General features: G+C 34.7%; 1 protein-coding gene across 1 annotated transcript; it reads right to left on the reverse strand.

Annotated features, from left to right (window-relative positions):
• Positions 1 to 433: 433 nt before the first annotated feature.
• On the reverse strand, positions 434 to 3,657 carry LOC119193512 (2-iminobutanoate/2-iminopropanoate deaminase-like). The gene is made up of 2 exons (XM_037447125.1): positions 3,470 to 3,657; positions 434 to 682 (listed from the first exon to the last, which is right to left on the reverse strand). The coding sequence occupies exons 1-2, from the start codon at positions 3,652 to 3,654 to the stop codon at positions 451 to 453; spliced, it is 417 nt and encodes a 138-aa protein (XP_037303022.1). The 5' UTR covers positions 3,655 to 3,657; the 3' UTR covers positions 434 to 450.
• Between the last annotated feature and the right edge of the window lie 13,490 nt (positions 3,658 to 17,147).

Here is a 17,147-nt window from a genome sequence, read left to right on the forward strand (position 1 = left end):
TATTTAAATAACAAAAGTAAACAGTATTAAGAGCGAAAAAGTATGCTTAATACTATTTTTAACAGTGTGGTTATTAGTTAGCAACTAGTTGAAAAGGTATGTTATACGTATTTGTGGTGTAGGTAGGTATTTATAGGTTACCTACTTCGACAACAACCTAGTACTAAGACCTCATATAATCCTTAGTTTAGTGCTCTATTTTATAAAAGTTGGGATATTTGCTCAATGGCACGAGAAAATCATCCAACGGCATACCTATTACCTACACTGTAAGGGGTCTATTATACCTTCATACTATAATTATAGCAGGCTTACTATTATTTCAGGCATTGGCCGAAACCACATCCATACTTGGCTGGCTGACGGACAAAGATCTTAGTAAAGTTGAAACCCTAATACGTATTGGAGTAGTGTGATGGGTATCTATGATCTATTGCACATGTATTAATACTAACATTCTGCGTAAATCTTGTTGACAGTTTGGAAATCGTCCATATTAACGAGTAGTATTGTCGTTTTAATAACCGACTCCAAGGAGGCGCCTCCAGCCTCCAATATATGTTTCAAGTTGGTGAGAATCTGCCTCGTTTGAGCCTCCGCACCGCCGCATACTAACTGCGACTGTTGATCCATACCGAGCACCCCAGACACATAGAGGGTTTTATCAGCCAGAATCGCTTGGCTGAAAAACAAACAGAAAATATTGTAGCTAAAGTTTTAGGTAGATAATTTCATCACCCGCCCTGTGGAATGGGGGCGTTTGGAGAATTCCACCACGGTATCCCCTGCCTGTCGTAAGAGGCGACTAATAGGGGCCACGAAGGGGGTCGTCGGCGGGCAGCAGGGAGCTGTCTGCCCTAGTGCATTTTGTGCATTTTGCACATCTTTCGAGTTGACCCCAGGATGGACGGCAGTGTGCTGTTGGCCTCACACTGCCGTAGACGCCGAGGGCGTCCTCTGTGCGCGGGGCTTCAAGCCCCACAGGAGACGGGCCGCAAGGCGGCATCGCGCAGGGGCGGCTGCGGTCGCAGACTAGTCACTTCAACCGGGCCACCGCGGAGTTTTAGCTAGTAGGCCGTGTATAGGTTAAGTTGTATATAGGGTTAGAGACTCGGCCCGGCGGTCGCCTGAAGGTCACCATCAAATCCGGGCGGCTCAAAGTCGGGCCGTAAGGCACGGTTACCCCAGCATAACCGCTCAGTCGCCCCCCACGAAGGCTGGGCGGTAGTAATAAGGTACTTTCTCCGCGAAAACAAAAAACATAAGATAATTTCATCACGGTGCGTCCAATCTTAAATGAGTAAATTCCCAGGATTCTAAGCAGTTAGAATGTTAGTGTTTTAAAGTGATACTTGGAGACTAAATCTTCCTATTTATTAAAAGAAACGGACTTAATTGCATGCTTGCAATCAGCTTGACTCGTTATTTTTAAGGAAACAGGTGCACCACGAGTGCGAAGTAATTGCAGGCGTGTAGATACCTATCAGAGATTTTATACCCAGATAGATCTTTAAAACTCCCTGGTTTCTAAAACTATACTCTACGCCGTGTACTCAACTAGTAGATACTGATAACCTTTTATTATCCAAAACTGATGGATTGATAACACACTTATTGAAAATGGATAGAGAATTCTGTTATTGATGCTACATTTTAATTTGAAAACGATTAACATTATCATCAATAATTGCATGATTATTGATAGATTCGTCCTTAAACATCAAAATATAGTTTCATGTCACTAATTATTCATTATTCTCTTTTGATTAAATAATTACTGATTTTTCTTTTTTGGAATAAATTTCTTACAAGTCATCTATCTATTATCTATTATCTTCTATTACTTATAATAAATCTGTAGAGAGGTCAATTCTGTCCATGAAATATATTTCAAAAATAACTATCAGGGGGTGATTAGGGATCGATACTGAAGCCAAAATGCAATTAGTAAAATTTTTGTCTGTCTGTCTGTCTGTCTGTCTGTATAACCGTTATAAAAACTACTCGACGGATTTTAACGAAACTTGGTACAATTATTTTTCATACTCCTGTGCTGGTTATTTTATACTTTTCATCACGCTACAATTAATAGGAGCAGAGCAGTGAAGGAAATGTTGGGAAAACGGGAGAATTACTCCATTTTTAAGCTTCCGTCGCGTGTGCAACCTTAATGGTTAAAGCTACATAGAAATCATGTATGACGGAAATGTTCTCCTTAAAATTATGTAAAAATATCCCACAACAGCATATGTCTATCTTTTATGGTTGACTCACAATGACACGTGTAACTCCCGATAGCTTAGCAGTTCGAAGCTTTCTCGTTATATTTGTTTACTAATCTTAGGAACTATCGGTCCAAACTGAAAAATTCTTTTTGCGTTGGATAGCCCTTTATTTGTAGATTGCTATAGGCTATATATCATCACGCTATACCCAATAGGATCGGAGCAGCAATGGCTAATCTCTGGAACTACCGGTCCAAACTGAAAAATTCTTTTTGCGTTGGATAGCCCTTTGTTCGTGGAGTGCTCTAAGTTATATATCATCACGCTATGACCAATAGGAGCGGAGCAGTAATGGCTAATCTTAGGAACTACCAGTTTGAACTGAAAAATTCGTTTTGTGTTGGATAGCCCTTTATGTGGGGGTGCTATAGGCTGTATATCATCACGCTATGACCAATAGGAGCGGAGCAGTAATGAAACATGTTACAAATACGGGGACAATTTATTCGTTTTGAGAGCTTCCGTTGCGTGCGCTGCGTAAACGGTTAAAGTTATGCAACAATGATGTATGTCGGGATTATTCCTCTTAAAAGTTCTAAAAATATATTATAAAACAAAGTCCCCGCTGCATCCGTTTGCCTGAACGTCTTAAACTCAAAAACTACCCAACGTATTAAGATAAAATTTGGTATGGAGACAGTTTGAAACCATGGGAAGAACATAGGCTCCGGGAAACTACTACTTTTATAATGGAAAACTTTAGCCTGAAAAACTTTATAGGTATTATAAATTATAACGCGGGCGGAGCCGCGAGCAAAAGCTAGTTTTAACTATAAAGTAACTAATTAGACTTAAATATATTGAATTATTTTTTTCTATGAATTACTGGAGTTGGTGGTTATTGACTAATTAAGTATGAACTATTCTCAATAATTCAATATGAAAGGTACCTACTCTAAAATCAATTTTATATGCTTTATAATGATGTTAATGGGACGCACGCGCATAAAATTATGCGGACTCAAGAAAATTTTGGTGCCTACGGTTGTATAATACAGTCTAGGTACAGTTTATTATGCCACGGTAGGTACGAACAGAATGACACGTGATGCAATAAATAAGTAGATATAAGCGGTTTTGTCCCACTTACCATATTACTTATCGCCTGTTTACCGTTTACTGAGTTTAAATTACATGTACTCTATCTAGGTAAACAATCAAATATAAAAGCAAGCAATACTCACCTATAAGGTCCAACGGGTTTATATACATCTGGTGACGAAATAGTTTTAGTCACTTTGTGAATATTCGTTTTCGAACCGGTACTCATTTTGGAAACCACGTCTGCTTTGGCAGTGATCTTTACACCGTTTGTGCTCATGTTTAATAAACGATAGTATGTAACAATACGTTGAGGTCGAAAGTTCATCACAAGAAAAGACAACTACTTAGTAACTGAATAAAGCGGTTGTTAAATTATGACATTTATTTCCTATTTTTTGTTTTGCTTTATCATGCATAACAAATCACAATAAATTTATTTTACTCTTATGACACACAATATAATAATTTTATATTTATTACGTCAATGTCAGGCAAAGTAAATTTCAAAGAGTAGGTAAGTAAGTATAACCTATATGTACTAATCTAGGATTGATCCTACAACCTGCATTATATATATTGAGTACTAAAAGCTAAAAGCACTCTAAATTGATAAACAAAAATACAAATGTCGCATCCTGCAATCAAAAATAAAACCGCCGCGAAGTTTAAAACAATGGCCACCTCACTGGCTCGCGTTGCGTCTACAATATTAGTTATCAGAGAACAAATATTCCCTACTAGAGACCTTAAAGATTTATGGAGATAATGATTTATCTAAGTGTAAATAAAAAAGGACAAATTAATCTACAGTTTTTATTATAGTGTGACCGCGAGCGCTGTACTGCGCCTTAGGTAGCTGCTCGGCGAGGAGCAGGGGTGGAACAGCCTTGTCTCCCCGGGATGGACGACGGAATCAAAGAGCATTACACCGTCGACGTTCTGACTGACTTCTGAGCACATAAATTATTTTCCGCTGGACGCGAAATGATGGTGATGATAATGATTTCTTATGTTTACGCGAATGTTATAGGTACAATCGGCCAAGTTCACGCTCGACCACCCTAAGGGTGAAAATAACTTGGCAAAAATGTTTTACTACATTTGGGAGGTGGGGCTTGGGATCAATTGCATAGATCGATATTAGTCGTTGGCCTGCTGGCTACATGCAATGACGTTACGTAACACCACCGAACCGCTGCTGAGTGTATAATAGAAAACGAAATTAAAATTGATGCGCGCACGTCTATGCTATGACGATAATTCCTATACTTGTAAGATGCATATCGTCGGCTTAAAGAACGTATTAACAAAAGTTTTATAGTTTGGAGACAATCGCGATTTACAGTGTTTTTATTGTTGAATTTTTGGCATTATCTATTAATAAATCAGAAACGACATTACGTTAGTTATTTTATATTATATTATGTGTCTGATTACCTTCTTTTTATGTTTTAACAAACCAAAGTTTATGTTGTATTCAAAAAATATTAATTTTAAACCAATGTCTGTCATATATTTTGTCACAACTGTATTTTGTAGTAAATTATGATTAGCTACTTTTTTAAGCCGTTTTGTTTGATTTTGGTCTCTTTAAACCCTAACCCCCTTATTCATAAACGTTTTTATCGAAGGATTGAGCATTGCTTTGATAACAAGTCTGTTTTTCAGCTTTGTTTATCTGACAGCTTACTATTAGTTCAGCTTTGTTTACCTGACAGACAATTAGATTCAAGTTGTATCTCAATATTAGCCAATCACAACGTCCCTATGAACGCACTGCGAAGGCTGCCATGCAGTCGTGCGCTAAGAAACAGACTTGTTATCATAGCAGTGCTCCGTCATTAGATAAAACGTTTATGAATATGGGGGATAGTCTATAATTAATTTATTAAATAAATTTAATGGCTGCATATTATGATTGAATTTTGAATCGTAAAAATAAAACAGTTCAGTTTATTCAATTCGTTCAGTTTATTCGATTCATATTATAATCATAAATCATAGTTAATAGATTTCATTATTTGAATTATTATGTTGTTTAATTGCAAAAACTTGACGATAACATTTTATTCCAATCTCTGTATTTACAAATATGTAATATTGACCTAAAATAATTAGCTTCTTGGAGATACCGATTTTTTTTTAAATTTCCTCTTAATGATCTATTTTATCTTAAATATGAATAGTTTTTACTTAATAACGAAATACCTTTTCCATCCAAATTTGAACTAGTTAACTTTTTGAAGTAGTTAATTGGACTATTTATCGGTATGCAACGATTATTATTTATTGAATTTGAGGCGAGTTTAAAGATTTTATGTGCAGGCGGTAATTTGCTTTTATTAGAGTAATATTGAAAGGCCAACATTTTTATTGCTGCAGATGTTGTTTGAAAATATAAATAATTCACATAAAATGGTTTGTTAAAAGGGCATTTTATGAATGTTTGTATTGACGCCGGTTTTACGTGGCATTTATCGTTAAACTGAGTATATTGTTATGCTATTGAATTTCGAGGCATTTAAAGATTATAAGTTGATTGATGATGCGTTGATTTGAATTCTTATTTCAGTAATATTTGCAAGGCTAACATTTTATTGCTGCACATGTCCACTTTGTAAACTTTAGTTACTTTCTTTAGCCAATTATTTAGTTTTCGCTCAGTTAAAACTCAAAGCCTATAATCAATTTACAGTTATTGAATTTATTATTGGATTTAATAGCTGCATATTATGACTGAATTTTTAAATTGTAAAATTTAATTAAATAGTTCAGTTTGTTTAATTTTTTCAATCGAATCATTGTTATTCATTTCATTATTAGAAATTGATATTTTTTCTCCAAATTCTTTATGCTTTTTTGAACATTTTATTTACTTTTTAAAGGACATATCCGCTTTTTGTATGGGCGCTGGTTTTTGTTTCGAATAAATTCCAACTGTTGTTGAATGGGTACATTTATATTTGTTTAGGGTAACATTTGTTAATATGTAATTTAATTTGTTTTGTGGCAACACGCCTCCACTTCCTTCTTCCTGTCACGGGCTGCCGGCGAGCAGCCACAATAATGTAGTTCTTTAAGTTTATGTTTAAGATATCAAATTAAATAACAGTGATCCGTCATAGTGGTTTTATTAACATGGTAGCAGAGCGTGGTTGCCTGCAAATACAAAGAAGAAAAGAAGATATTTTCGCAAATAAAGTGGAAACGTGCTATATATGCAATAAGCAAAAATGGCGTTTACTAAATGCAATGACGCAGTTATTCCAATATTCGACGGATCGGATTATAGTAGCTGGAAAATACGTATACTTAAGTTTTTGGAGTTTAAGAAATGTAAAGAAGCTGCCATACGAATCAAAAATGATTCGGATGATGTTGCAAAGTGGGAAGAGATGGATATCCAGGCAACGAACTACATTTATAGTGCAATAAGCAACAAGCAACTCGAATATATATGCGACTTAGATTCCGCATGCAAAATATTGGCAAAATTTGATGAAATGTACCTGCAGAAATCATCGGCACTACAGATTATATGTCGCAACAATGTAGAAGCAATAAAATTATCGAACTATTCGCAAGTAAGTGTATTTTTGACGACTTTGAGAAATCAATAAATCAGTTAAAACAAGCCGGCGCGACGGTAAGTGAACAAGAAAAATTAAATTATATGTTAAAGGCCTTACCTCGTAATTACAGTCATATTGGAGATCTAATAGACGTTTTACCAGAAAAAGACAGAACTGTAGATTATTTGAAAAGTAAAATTATGTTAAAATCATTGGATAAAAGAACCTGAAAAATGTAATGAACCATCACGCGACAACTCAAATGTTTTTAAAGCTCACACTAGTAGTTCTGCATCACCTAATAAAAACTTTAAATGTTTTACCTGTGGAATACCTGGCCACATGCAAAGAGATTGTCGACACAGAAATGTTAACAGTGGTAGAGGAAATGGATTTATTAGATTTAATAATAATCGTGGACATCAACGTGGATCATATTATAATTCAAGAAATATTAGAGGAAGAACTTATAATAATAAATCCAGTAATGAGAGTGGTGGTAATAATTTCCTTGCAACTATTGAGAATAATAATGTTTCAACTTCAAGTAAAATATATAATATTGAGCAGTCTGGCCACTTAACTTGGTTATTAGATAGTGGTTGTACAGATCATATAATTAATACTGATGAGTACTATCATTCATGTGAAATATTACAACAACCTATTAAAGTAAAAGTTGGTGATGGAAGAATATTAGAAGCTACAAAGGTCGGAAAAATACAAACTTATTTTATGGTCTATGGAAAAAGTCTGAAGTTGTTTTGAACAATGTTTTCTATGTCAAAGAGATGAAAGCAAATTTATTGAGCTATTCAAAGATTACAGACAATCATAAAATTGTTTCCAGGGGACGACAATCAAAAATATATAACGTCTATGGAACTATTATAGCTATAGCAGTGAAAGAAGATAGACTGTATAAATTAAAGGTTATATAAATGCAAGTACATTACATGCTAATTTAGTGAAGAAATCAAGTATGACAGTGAAGGAGAAATTACATAGGATGCTTGGTCATATAAACTTTAACAATTTGAATACTATGTGTACAAGTGAATTATTGAAAGGATTACCAAAGGAGATTGAATGTAAGTACATGAAATGTGCTATATATTGAAAATAAAATGCATAACTTGCCATTTAAAAATAATAGAAAACGAGCACAGGATATATTAGAAATTGTACACACAGATTTAAATGGGCCACACAGAACTACAGGTTTTAATGGTGAAAAATATTTCTTAAGTTTTATAGATGACTATAGTAAGTTGGCAAAAGTTTATTGTATTCCGTCAAAAGATAAAGTATATAATTGTTTAATGCAGTATGTTAATGAGATACAAAATTTAACTGGGAAAAATATTAAAGAATTGAGATGTGATAATGGAAAGGAATACATTAATAAAAGAGTGTTTGACTTTGCAAGATCAAAGGGAATAATGATTAAATCTTGTCCGCCATATGTGCATGAATTAAATGGCACAGCAGAGAGGTTCAATAGATCAATAATGGATATGTCAAGATGTCTTTTGGCAGAGGCAAAAGTGCATAAAAGATTTTGGCCTGAAGTGGTTATGGCCGCAGCTTATTTAAAGAATAGAACATTAACAAATGGCACTATAGAAAGGAAGACGCCTTATGAGATATTTTTCAAACAAAGGCCAAGCATTGAAAATTTAAGGATATATGGAAGTAAAGTATTTGTTAGAACACCAGAGGAAAAGAGAAAAATGTAAATGGGACAGGAAAGCCGAGCTTGGCATACTAATGGGCTATACAGATGTTGGATATAGAGTATTAATAAACAATAGAATAGTTGTAGCAAGACATTGTGATATAATTGAAGATGATGTAATGTGTATTGGTCTCGATGATAATAGAGAAGAAAAAATGATAAAAGTAATAGCCAGCCGAATAAATTGGAAGAAAAATTATAGAAGAGAAGAAAGAGACTAATGCAGAAGAAAATAATGAGAAAATTAATGAAGATTTGAATGCTGAAACAAATGAAAGTTATGATGATAATAAAGTAATTGAAACAAGAAATCGGCGTAAAATCAAGCCACCAACTCGGTTTGATGAAGAATTTGGTTATTATTGTATAACTGTTAACTATTGTGATGCTATGATTCCAGATAATTTTCAGGAGGCAATAACTAGCGATGAAGCAAAAGAATGGACTGAGGCTATGAATCGTGAGATGAACAGTTTGGCAAAAATGAGACCTGGAGACTTGTAAGTAAACCAGCAGACAAACAGCCTTTAGATGTGAAATGGATATACAGAAAGAAAGCCGAAAATAAATTTAAAGCTAGGTTAGTAGTAAGAGGTTTTCAACAAAAGATTTTATTGATGATATATATTCACCCGTTGCTAAAATGCAAACTTTAAAATTGTTATTGTCTTATTGTTGTCAAAATAATCTTAATATACATCAGATGGATGTTGAAACTGCTTTTTTAAATGGTAAAATTTTATCTGAAGTTTATGTAAAGCAGCCAATTGGTTATGATGATGGCACTGATAGAGTTTATAAATTAAATAAAACATTATATGGTTTAAAAGAAAGCCCTCGGGCTTGGTATGAATGTGTCAATAAGTTTTTAACTAGTCTTGGATTTCAGAGAAGTAAATATGACTTTTGTTTATATTTTAAATTGGATACTAATGTGAGTGTATACATTTTGTTATATGTTGATGATTTGTTAATATGTTGTAAAGATGAAAAGGTAATGAGTAATATTAAAACAAACTGTTAAGTAAATTTACTATGAAGGATATGGGTAAAGTTAAAGAATACATTGGAATACATATTGATTATGATTATAAAAAGAATAAGACCATGACACTGAGTCAGGAATCATATATAGAATCATTAGCTAAGCGTTATAATATAATAAATACAAAGTTATATACTACACCAATGGAAGTAAATCTTAAACTAGAAAACTGTAATATAAATGAGAATGTAAAATATAGAAATTTAATTGGAGCACTTTTATATATTAGTTCAGGTACAAGACCAGATATATCGTTCAGTGTTAATTATTTGAGTAGATTCCAAAATTGCTATAATGAGACACATTTTAAATATGCTTTGCGAGTACTTAAATATCTTTACTTAACAAAACATATAAAATTAATTTATAACATGAATATAAATTCTGATATGTTAGATTGTTATGTAGATGCAGATTTTGCAGGAGATATTGTCAGTAGGAAATCAACAACAGGATTTGTAATTAGACTGTTTGGGAATGTAATATTTTGGAAATCAAAGAAACAAAATTGTGTAACAAAGTCATCTACATTTGCTGAATACATTGCGCTGTCAGAAGCTGTTACTGAAATTAAATTTATAGTTTGTTTAATTAATGAGATTTGTCAGAAAGATTGTAAACCTGTAAAAATATATGAAGATAATATTGGAGCTCAAATTATTGCTAAATACGGAAATTTCACAAAAATTCAAAACATATTGAAGTTCATTATCATTTTGTTCATGAAAGTGTTAAAATTGGTTTAATTGATGTTATAAAAATTGCATCTGATCAAAATATAGCTGACATTTTAACAAAACCATTGGGAAGTAATAAATTTAATAAATTTAGAGATATGTTAAAGTTGTTGTAAAAGTAATTTATCTTTCAGATGGATATTATGTTGAGATAAATATTGGTTTAAATTGTTTAATTAAAAGATGATAATTGTAATATAAAAAAAAAAAAAAAAATAAAATAAATAAATAAATAAAATAAGTTACAATTAATATGTTATACTGAAGGTAATGTTTATAGAGCTATTGTCTTGATATGAGTAGTGTATGATATGATTTAGTTAAAATATAAATGTAAGGAGGCATGTTGAATGGGTACATTTATATTTGTTTAGGGTAACATTTGTTAATATGTAATTTAATTTGTTTTTGTGGCAACACGCCTCCACTTCCTTCTTTTCCTGTCACGGGCTGCCGGCGAGCAGCCACAATAATGTAGTTCTTTAAGTTTATGTTTAAGATATCAAATTAAATAACAGTGATCCGTCATAGTGGTTTTATTAACACCAACCAACCTCAAACTTATTGAATAATAATGTGCCAAAAATTTGTAACTTGGAGTCATTACAATAATAATTTTAGAGCCTTCATTTATAAGAAAAATAAGAAAGAAATGTCATGGCTGAGTAATTCATACAAATCATTTCACGATTCGTCAAAAGATATAACTACCTGTTTTTTTTTTGACATAAGTAAGTATTATTATTATCATTTGAGGATATAAAGGGAAAATTTAAAAAAATAAGAACATTAGACAAACATGTTATTCGCAGTAATTATTTTCAGAGATAACTAAACAAGATTTTTGAATACTTAACTTTTTTTGGGATGCCTTCCAAATGTAATGACATTTACATTTGCAAAGGGTTCATTTTAAGTGTAATATTTAAATTAAATAAAATTATTAAAATCTCACAATCAAATCTTTCAAATAAAATGATTTATTTCAATAGGCTCGTTTTGTGAACCAGTCGATGAGGCTCACGCACACATCGCTACGCTATATATTATCGAAAGTTAAAATAGAATATAGCAGATAATATATTTGCAATAGCAACAAATAATGAGATACACATGTAAAATGAAATTTCGTAGAAAGGCCATGTAAATAAAACACATTTTTGTTACTTCCAGTGATATGATTTATTTGTATTCATTACAAGTTTGACACGCTGAGCAGGCAGGTTGAGTTGAGGGTGCGCACTGGATCAGTCAGCGATGGAGCTCTCATCCGCATCCTAGTGTATCCATCGAGACACGGTGGTTCTCTGTAATACAATTAATTACTAAAATCTATTATTATATAAATACACAATAAAATTTATATGGGAGCAGAACGCCTGTGCGGTCGACACAAAATACGTGGGTTAAGTACGAAATAATCCATATTAAGTAAAAAAAAAATCTGATCTATTTTCCATAATTGCACACATTTTATTGAGATAAAAATCCCAAATTGCATTTAATCGGATTGTAATTCTACTTTAATTTAAGTGCTACATATTATGTTGTTATAAAAGAAACAATAATAACAGAAACCTCTGGGTAGAACTTAAACGTCTATAAACGGATCTTACAAATGCGCCGACATAGTTGATTACTCTAGTAAGAAATCATAATACCACTACTTAAAATCTTTAAACTCATCTAAATTCAATAAAGAATGGACGCCGCTTTCCGATAAAGGCGTCGACGTGGAACGGGGGTTAATAAAAACATAAAAAATTTCGTGCTCTAACAAAGACCCTTTTTATGTGAAATATTTACACTTTTTAAACTGCACATGTGCAGCAATAAAAGTGTTGGCCTTGCAATATTACTGTAATAAAAACAAATTACCGCCTATACATAAATTATTTAAACTCGTCTATATTTTTGGCATCAAATAATAATTATTAATAATGGGGACAGAATTTCGGGCGTTGTGACTTTTTTAAATTGGAAATTTTCTCCTTATCTTTTAAATATTAATATTTTTTAAGTTATCAAAGAACCTCTTTATCCTCTTAATAACAATTGTATTTTTTAAGTGCCAATGAACACTAAAGATTATTTTTCAAAACGACATCCCAAATCGAATGAGCTATCAATCATATGTTTTGGAATACACAAATTGACACCTTTTTGAGCTTATTGACTGGACTAAAAGTCTTACCGGCCTGTCATAATATCTTCCCAACATTAAACTAGTGATTACTATTAAAACTCGACGGTAAAAGTTACGCTAAATGCTACTGCTGTTTTAATATCAAAACTCTGAATTCTTAACTGAAGTCAAGAAAAGATAGGTAACACCTATAACTATAGTGAGCATACCCGCCGAAGTAGTTTATTTTTGCATTGAGTACTTTTTAGTTTTTCAATTATAATTTTTTTAAATATTTTTACATTACATTATACGTAAAGCAACTTAAGTAACATACTACAAAGATTACTATAAGTTTGATTAATAAATTAAAGTAAATTTTTTGGCAAAAAGAACACACCAATGACAGTAATCATATTTGACCCTACGATAGATAGGATATTTAAGGATTAATATAACATATAATAAGTAGCATATTGAAGTTTGTTTTTCACAATTAAAGGTATAAGTATTCATCAAAACTCAATAATATTATAATTACTTATAGTTAAAAGAGCTTAAAAAGGAGGTGGTTTATATTGGCTTTAAATATAATTAATTATGATGACCAATAATTTAAAAAAAGCCATAAACCGCGATTTTCTCAAAACGAAAATATTAATTATTAGTTCTCTGCGCTGACGATCTTTTTCCCACGCATATTAACGTCCACTAGTTAAAATTAATATTAAAATATTTATATAGTATAGTATGACTGTTTTACTTACCGTAATATTTAATGCCCGGAATATATAATCCATGGTGCAGTAGTCACAGGACAGGTCGGCGGCTAAGTAAATAAGAGTCCAGTAAACGAGCATAAGTCTACGTAGTGACAAGATATCGGTGTCCGTAAACGAAAAAATAATTGTGAGCAAAATGTTACTCAATAGTTGCGTGCGCGTCGTCAATCAGTAAAATACAACTATAGTAAATAATAAGAGTTATCTTCTGTTCCTTTCGCACATCTCCAAAACTGTCGTAATTGGTGAAATATGAGACAGGGGCGTGTCTAAATATCTCGGGACATTAGACCGGTCAAGCAAAATGTATTTGGAAGTGTACTAGCACGAACTTGGCCGATTGTACATTAGTCATCCGAAAAGTCAAAGTTACAATATCTACCTACATTTAACAATTTACAACTTATTCAGCTTTAGCTGTTGGTGGTCCGATCTACGCAAAATGAGCTTACAGTGTATTTAAGTCTGGCAGCTGGTCTTTTAGGTTCCGATTTAATTAAATGTAGAACTGGGTCCCAGGTTTGTGCAAGCTTCCAATCATGTGCTCTATTAAAATTAGGATGTTATATGTATATATTGTTTCTTTAGTTTAATATAGAAAAACTAGCTTTTGCCCGCGGCTCCGCCCGCGTTATAAAGTTTTTCAGGCTAAAGTTTTCCGTTATAAAAGTAGTAGTTTCCCGGGAGCCTATGTTCTTCCCAGGGTCTCAAACTGTTCCATGCCAAATTTTATCTTAATACGTTGGGTAGTTTTTGAGTTTAACACGTTCAGGCAGACAGATGCAGCGGGGGACTTTGTTTTACCCTTAACATTTTTTTTTACAAAAAATAGGGGTTGGTGATAGAAGGGTATAAATTTAGGGTTGAATGTATTTTTAATGCGACATAATAAAAAAAATAAAAAAAAAATTGTATAGAATTATAAAAAAAATGTTAAGGGTGGACAACCCTTAACACTTAGGGGTATGAAAAATAGATGTTAGCCGATTCTCAGACCTACTGAATATGCATGCAAAATTTGGTTAAAATCGGTAAAGCCGTTTCGGAGGAGTACGGAGACAAACATTGTGACACGAGAATTTTATGTATTAGAAGTAAAACGAAAACAAAAGTGAAAAGCAAACCAAAAGTTACAAGCTCAGAGGGCCTACCATCATCTTTTATCGAACGACTCAGTATTGATTCAGTTCAATATAGGTTCCTAAACTGAATCGGGTTATTTCGTACCATCATGTCATTAACTTACTATCGCATTTGAGTCGGAACTCGGTGGATGAGTGAATGAAATTTGTCTCTGGTCTGTTCACTACACAACAAATTAAAAAGGGATAGCCCTATACGCACTGTATAAGTGTGTTTCGCTTGTTCAATACTTCGAGTTTTGCGTTCCGAAACCTTAGTTAGTAATTTCCCGATAAGTTACTGTTTATTTTGTTAAAAGCAAATAAATTAAAAATGACTGATATATACATACTGTTAGTAAATTAATTGAAAGGCGGGTATTAACTCGCTACAAACTTAATTTAATACCTTGATTTAGGTGAAAATATTTTATCGTTTGTATTATTATAAAACTAAATTTAAATTTCTGTTTCGAGTTAAAAACGCACCTCTCGCTTTTGACAAAAGTGTCGAGTTACGCGGTTATTGTTTATGTTTTAAATTATTGGAGTGTTAAACTGTGTTGTGATTAAAGTTTTTTACATTTGTGTTGTGTAATAAATAATGGCGTAAGTATGCGTGCAAGTTCCAATGCATTTTTAACTAATTATTAAACTGTGAAAAAACAATTCTAAAGATATATAACTTTAAGAAATAAAGTGATTTAAGTGCCCTCTGTTTTATAATTTACAATGAGTTGTCCCGTCGAAGAGTTAATTATACTCAATAGGAGAAATTATGGGAAATTTTATTCCAAAATAAATCATTGGCAACGGGATACAACGAAACTTCCTAAGCTAGAGAATTTTCGAGTTTTTTTGCCCAAACGCAAGTCACAAGTGGCCACTTATACTTTCTAAGAGCACACATGCTGCAACACTATTACATTTTAAAACAGATATTGCTCATTTTTTGTGTTTTATAACAAACAAGACCAATCCAGGGCCCTTATTCTGTACGATAGTGTAAACGCGTAACGCGGCCGTGTCATGTTATCTTCGAGAAATGTGTGTGGAATGGTATTCTGTAAGCCAAATTTCTATAGTCCTAAACATGATGCGTTGTGTTACGTCCTTGTTACACACTGTCAAAATAACGTGCGGGATAGAGAATAAGGCCCCAGGCACAAAAATATTAACTTGTTTTGAATCGCTTATTTTGACAGATAGCCGACTCAGTTTAGGTTCAATTGTACATAATGGTACGACACAGAACGAATGATAGTAGATTCCGATTCAATATTGAACTTGATTAGGCGGTGACGTATATTGGTCGTGTTTGACGACATCATGGTACGAAATAGCGAACCAGTTCAGTTTAGGTCCTGAACTGAGTCGGAATAAGAGATGATGGTAGGCCCACAGATGTACGATGGCATTAGTACTTACCAATCTACAATAATAATAGTAGGTAAGTATATGATATCGATATTTTCCGATATTTTTGGTGTAGGCGGACTTACACCGTTTGGGCAAGTCTAATTGGGGTGCTAGGTCAGGAAACCTCCTCGTTGGTGCACCCTGGGCAACGGCGAGTCGATCAGACCGATCAGGCTGAACTGTGCGCCAGCGAATATCCTGACAAATGTGCTGGTTGACGGTCGTCGCCTCTTGCGGCAGCCGTCGTGTCGCAGTAGAGGGAGATTGGCCCATCTCGGGCGGCCCCGGTTCTGTCCCGGGGGTGATGACGGAATCGGTGTGGGCTCACTCCGCCCCGAGCAGGCAGTGGGGGGAATTCTCTCTCCCATTGTCGCCGTCGTAGATCGTTATCTGGTGTGGAGGTCTGTGGATATGTCTCGCGCTTCTGCTGGACTGAGGGTCTTGGCTTAACCGCCCGGACCGCGAGGAAGAAAATCACTATAAAAAATCACCCCGAATTCCAAGCGGCGGCGCACCGCGAGGGGATGCATGGCCGATGGGTAGTTCGGTCTCGAGTGCGACCCCCGCCAGAGTACCGGCCGACACTCTGTGCGGGTTACGCTAGGCTTACCCAGGTACAGGGGGCTCTGCCTGGGCGGACCACCCTTTCCCCCATACTCGTGGGAACAAATATGGAATCTGATCTTTTTAAAACACCCATTATAACTTTAACGCGGTTGCCTACCCCGGGTCCGTCTGGGGAGGCGGAGTTCGACGGGCGCAAGCCTGTTGATGCAGACGTTTCGCAGGAGAAGAAGGGCGCTAAGCCCATCGAAGACGTGGCCGATACCAACAGGCCCATTGATATGGACTCGGAGTTGAACGGCAGTATCTCCTCTGTCCGGAGCGGGAGGCTCTGGAGGAGGCACTCCCGCTCAAGGAATAGTTGTTCACTCTGTACGAGTGACACGGATGAGCCGGCGCCTAAGGCTCTGACAGTCGATAGCAGGGGAAGGGGACAAGCCCCCTCTGTCGGTAAATACATCGGGCTAAGAAAGGCACAGCGGGAACGCGATAGGCTGAAGCGGGATGAGGCCCGACAAAAAGCCGAAAAGGAAATCGAGGAGCGCCTACACTTTGTGAAGTCGCCGATCCCCAGAACAAATGACACGGACGAAGACCGCCCCGTTCTCAAGGAGGACCTCAAGGTGTGCGGGCATATCGTGCACGCAATCGTGCGTAAATCGGGCAACCTTAAGGGTACGTCCCAAGAGGCGCTCAACTGGGTGAGCAACCTCGT

This window comes from Manduca sexta, unplaced genomic scaffold, assembly GCF_014839805.1.
Source record: "Manduca sexta isolate Smith_Timp_Sample1 unplaced genomic scaffold, JHU_Msex_v1.0 HiC_scaffold_619, whole genome shotgun sequence".
Lineage (NCBI taxonomy): Eukaryota > Metazoa > Arthropoda > Insecta > Lepidoptera > Sphingidae > Manduca > Manduca sexta.

What these genes read in the sequence shown, in the direction of transcription:
- LOC119193512 (XM_037447125.1), bottom strand. Translation starts at nt 3,654, where the DNA reads ATGAACTTTCGACCTCAACGTATTGTTACATACTATCGTTTATTAAAC. An exon ending in AAACCCGTTGGACCTTATAG is followed by an intron (nt 683 to 3,469) that starts GTGAGTATTGCT and finishes TTTGTTTTTCAG; the next exon opens with CCAAGCGATTCTGGCTGATA.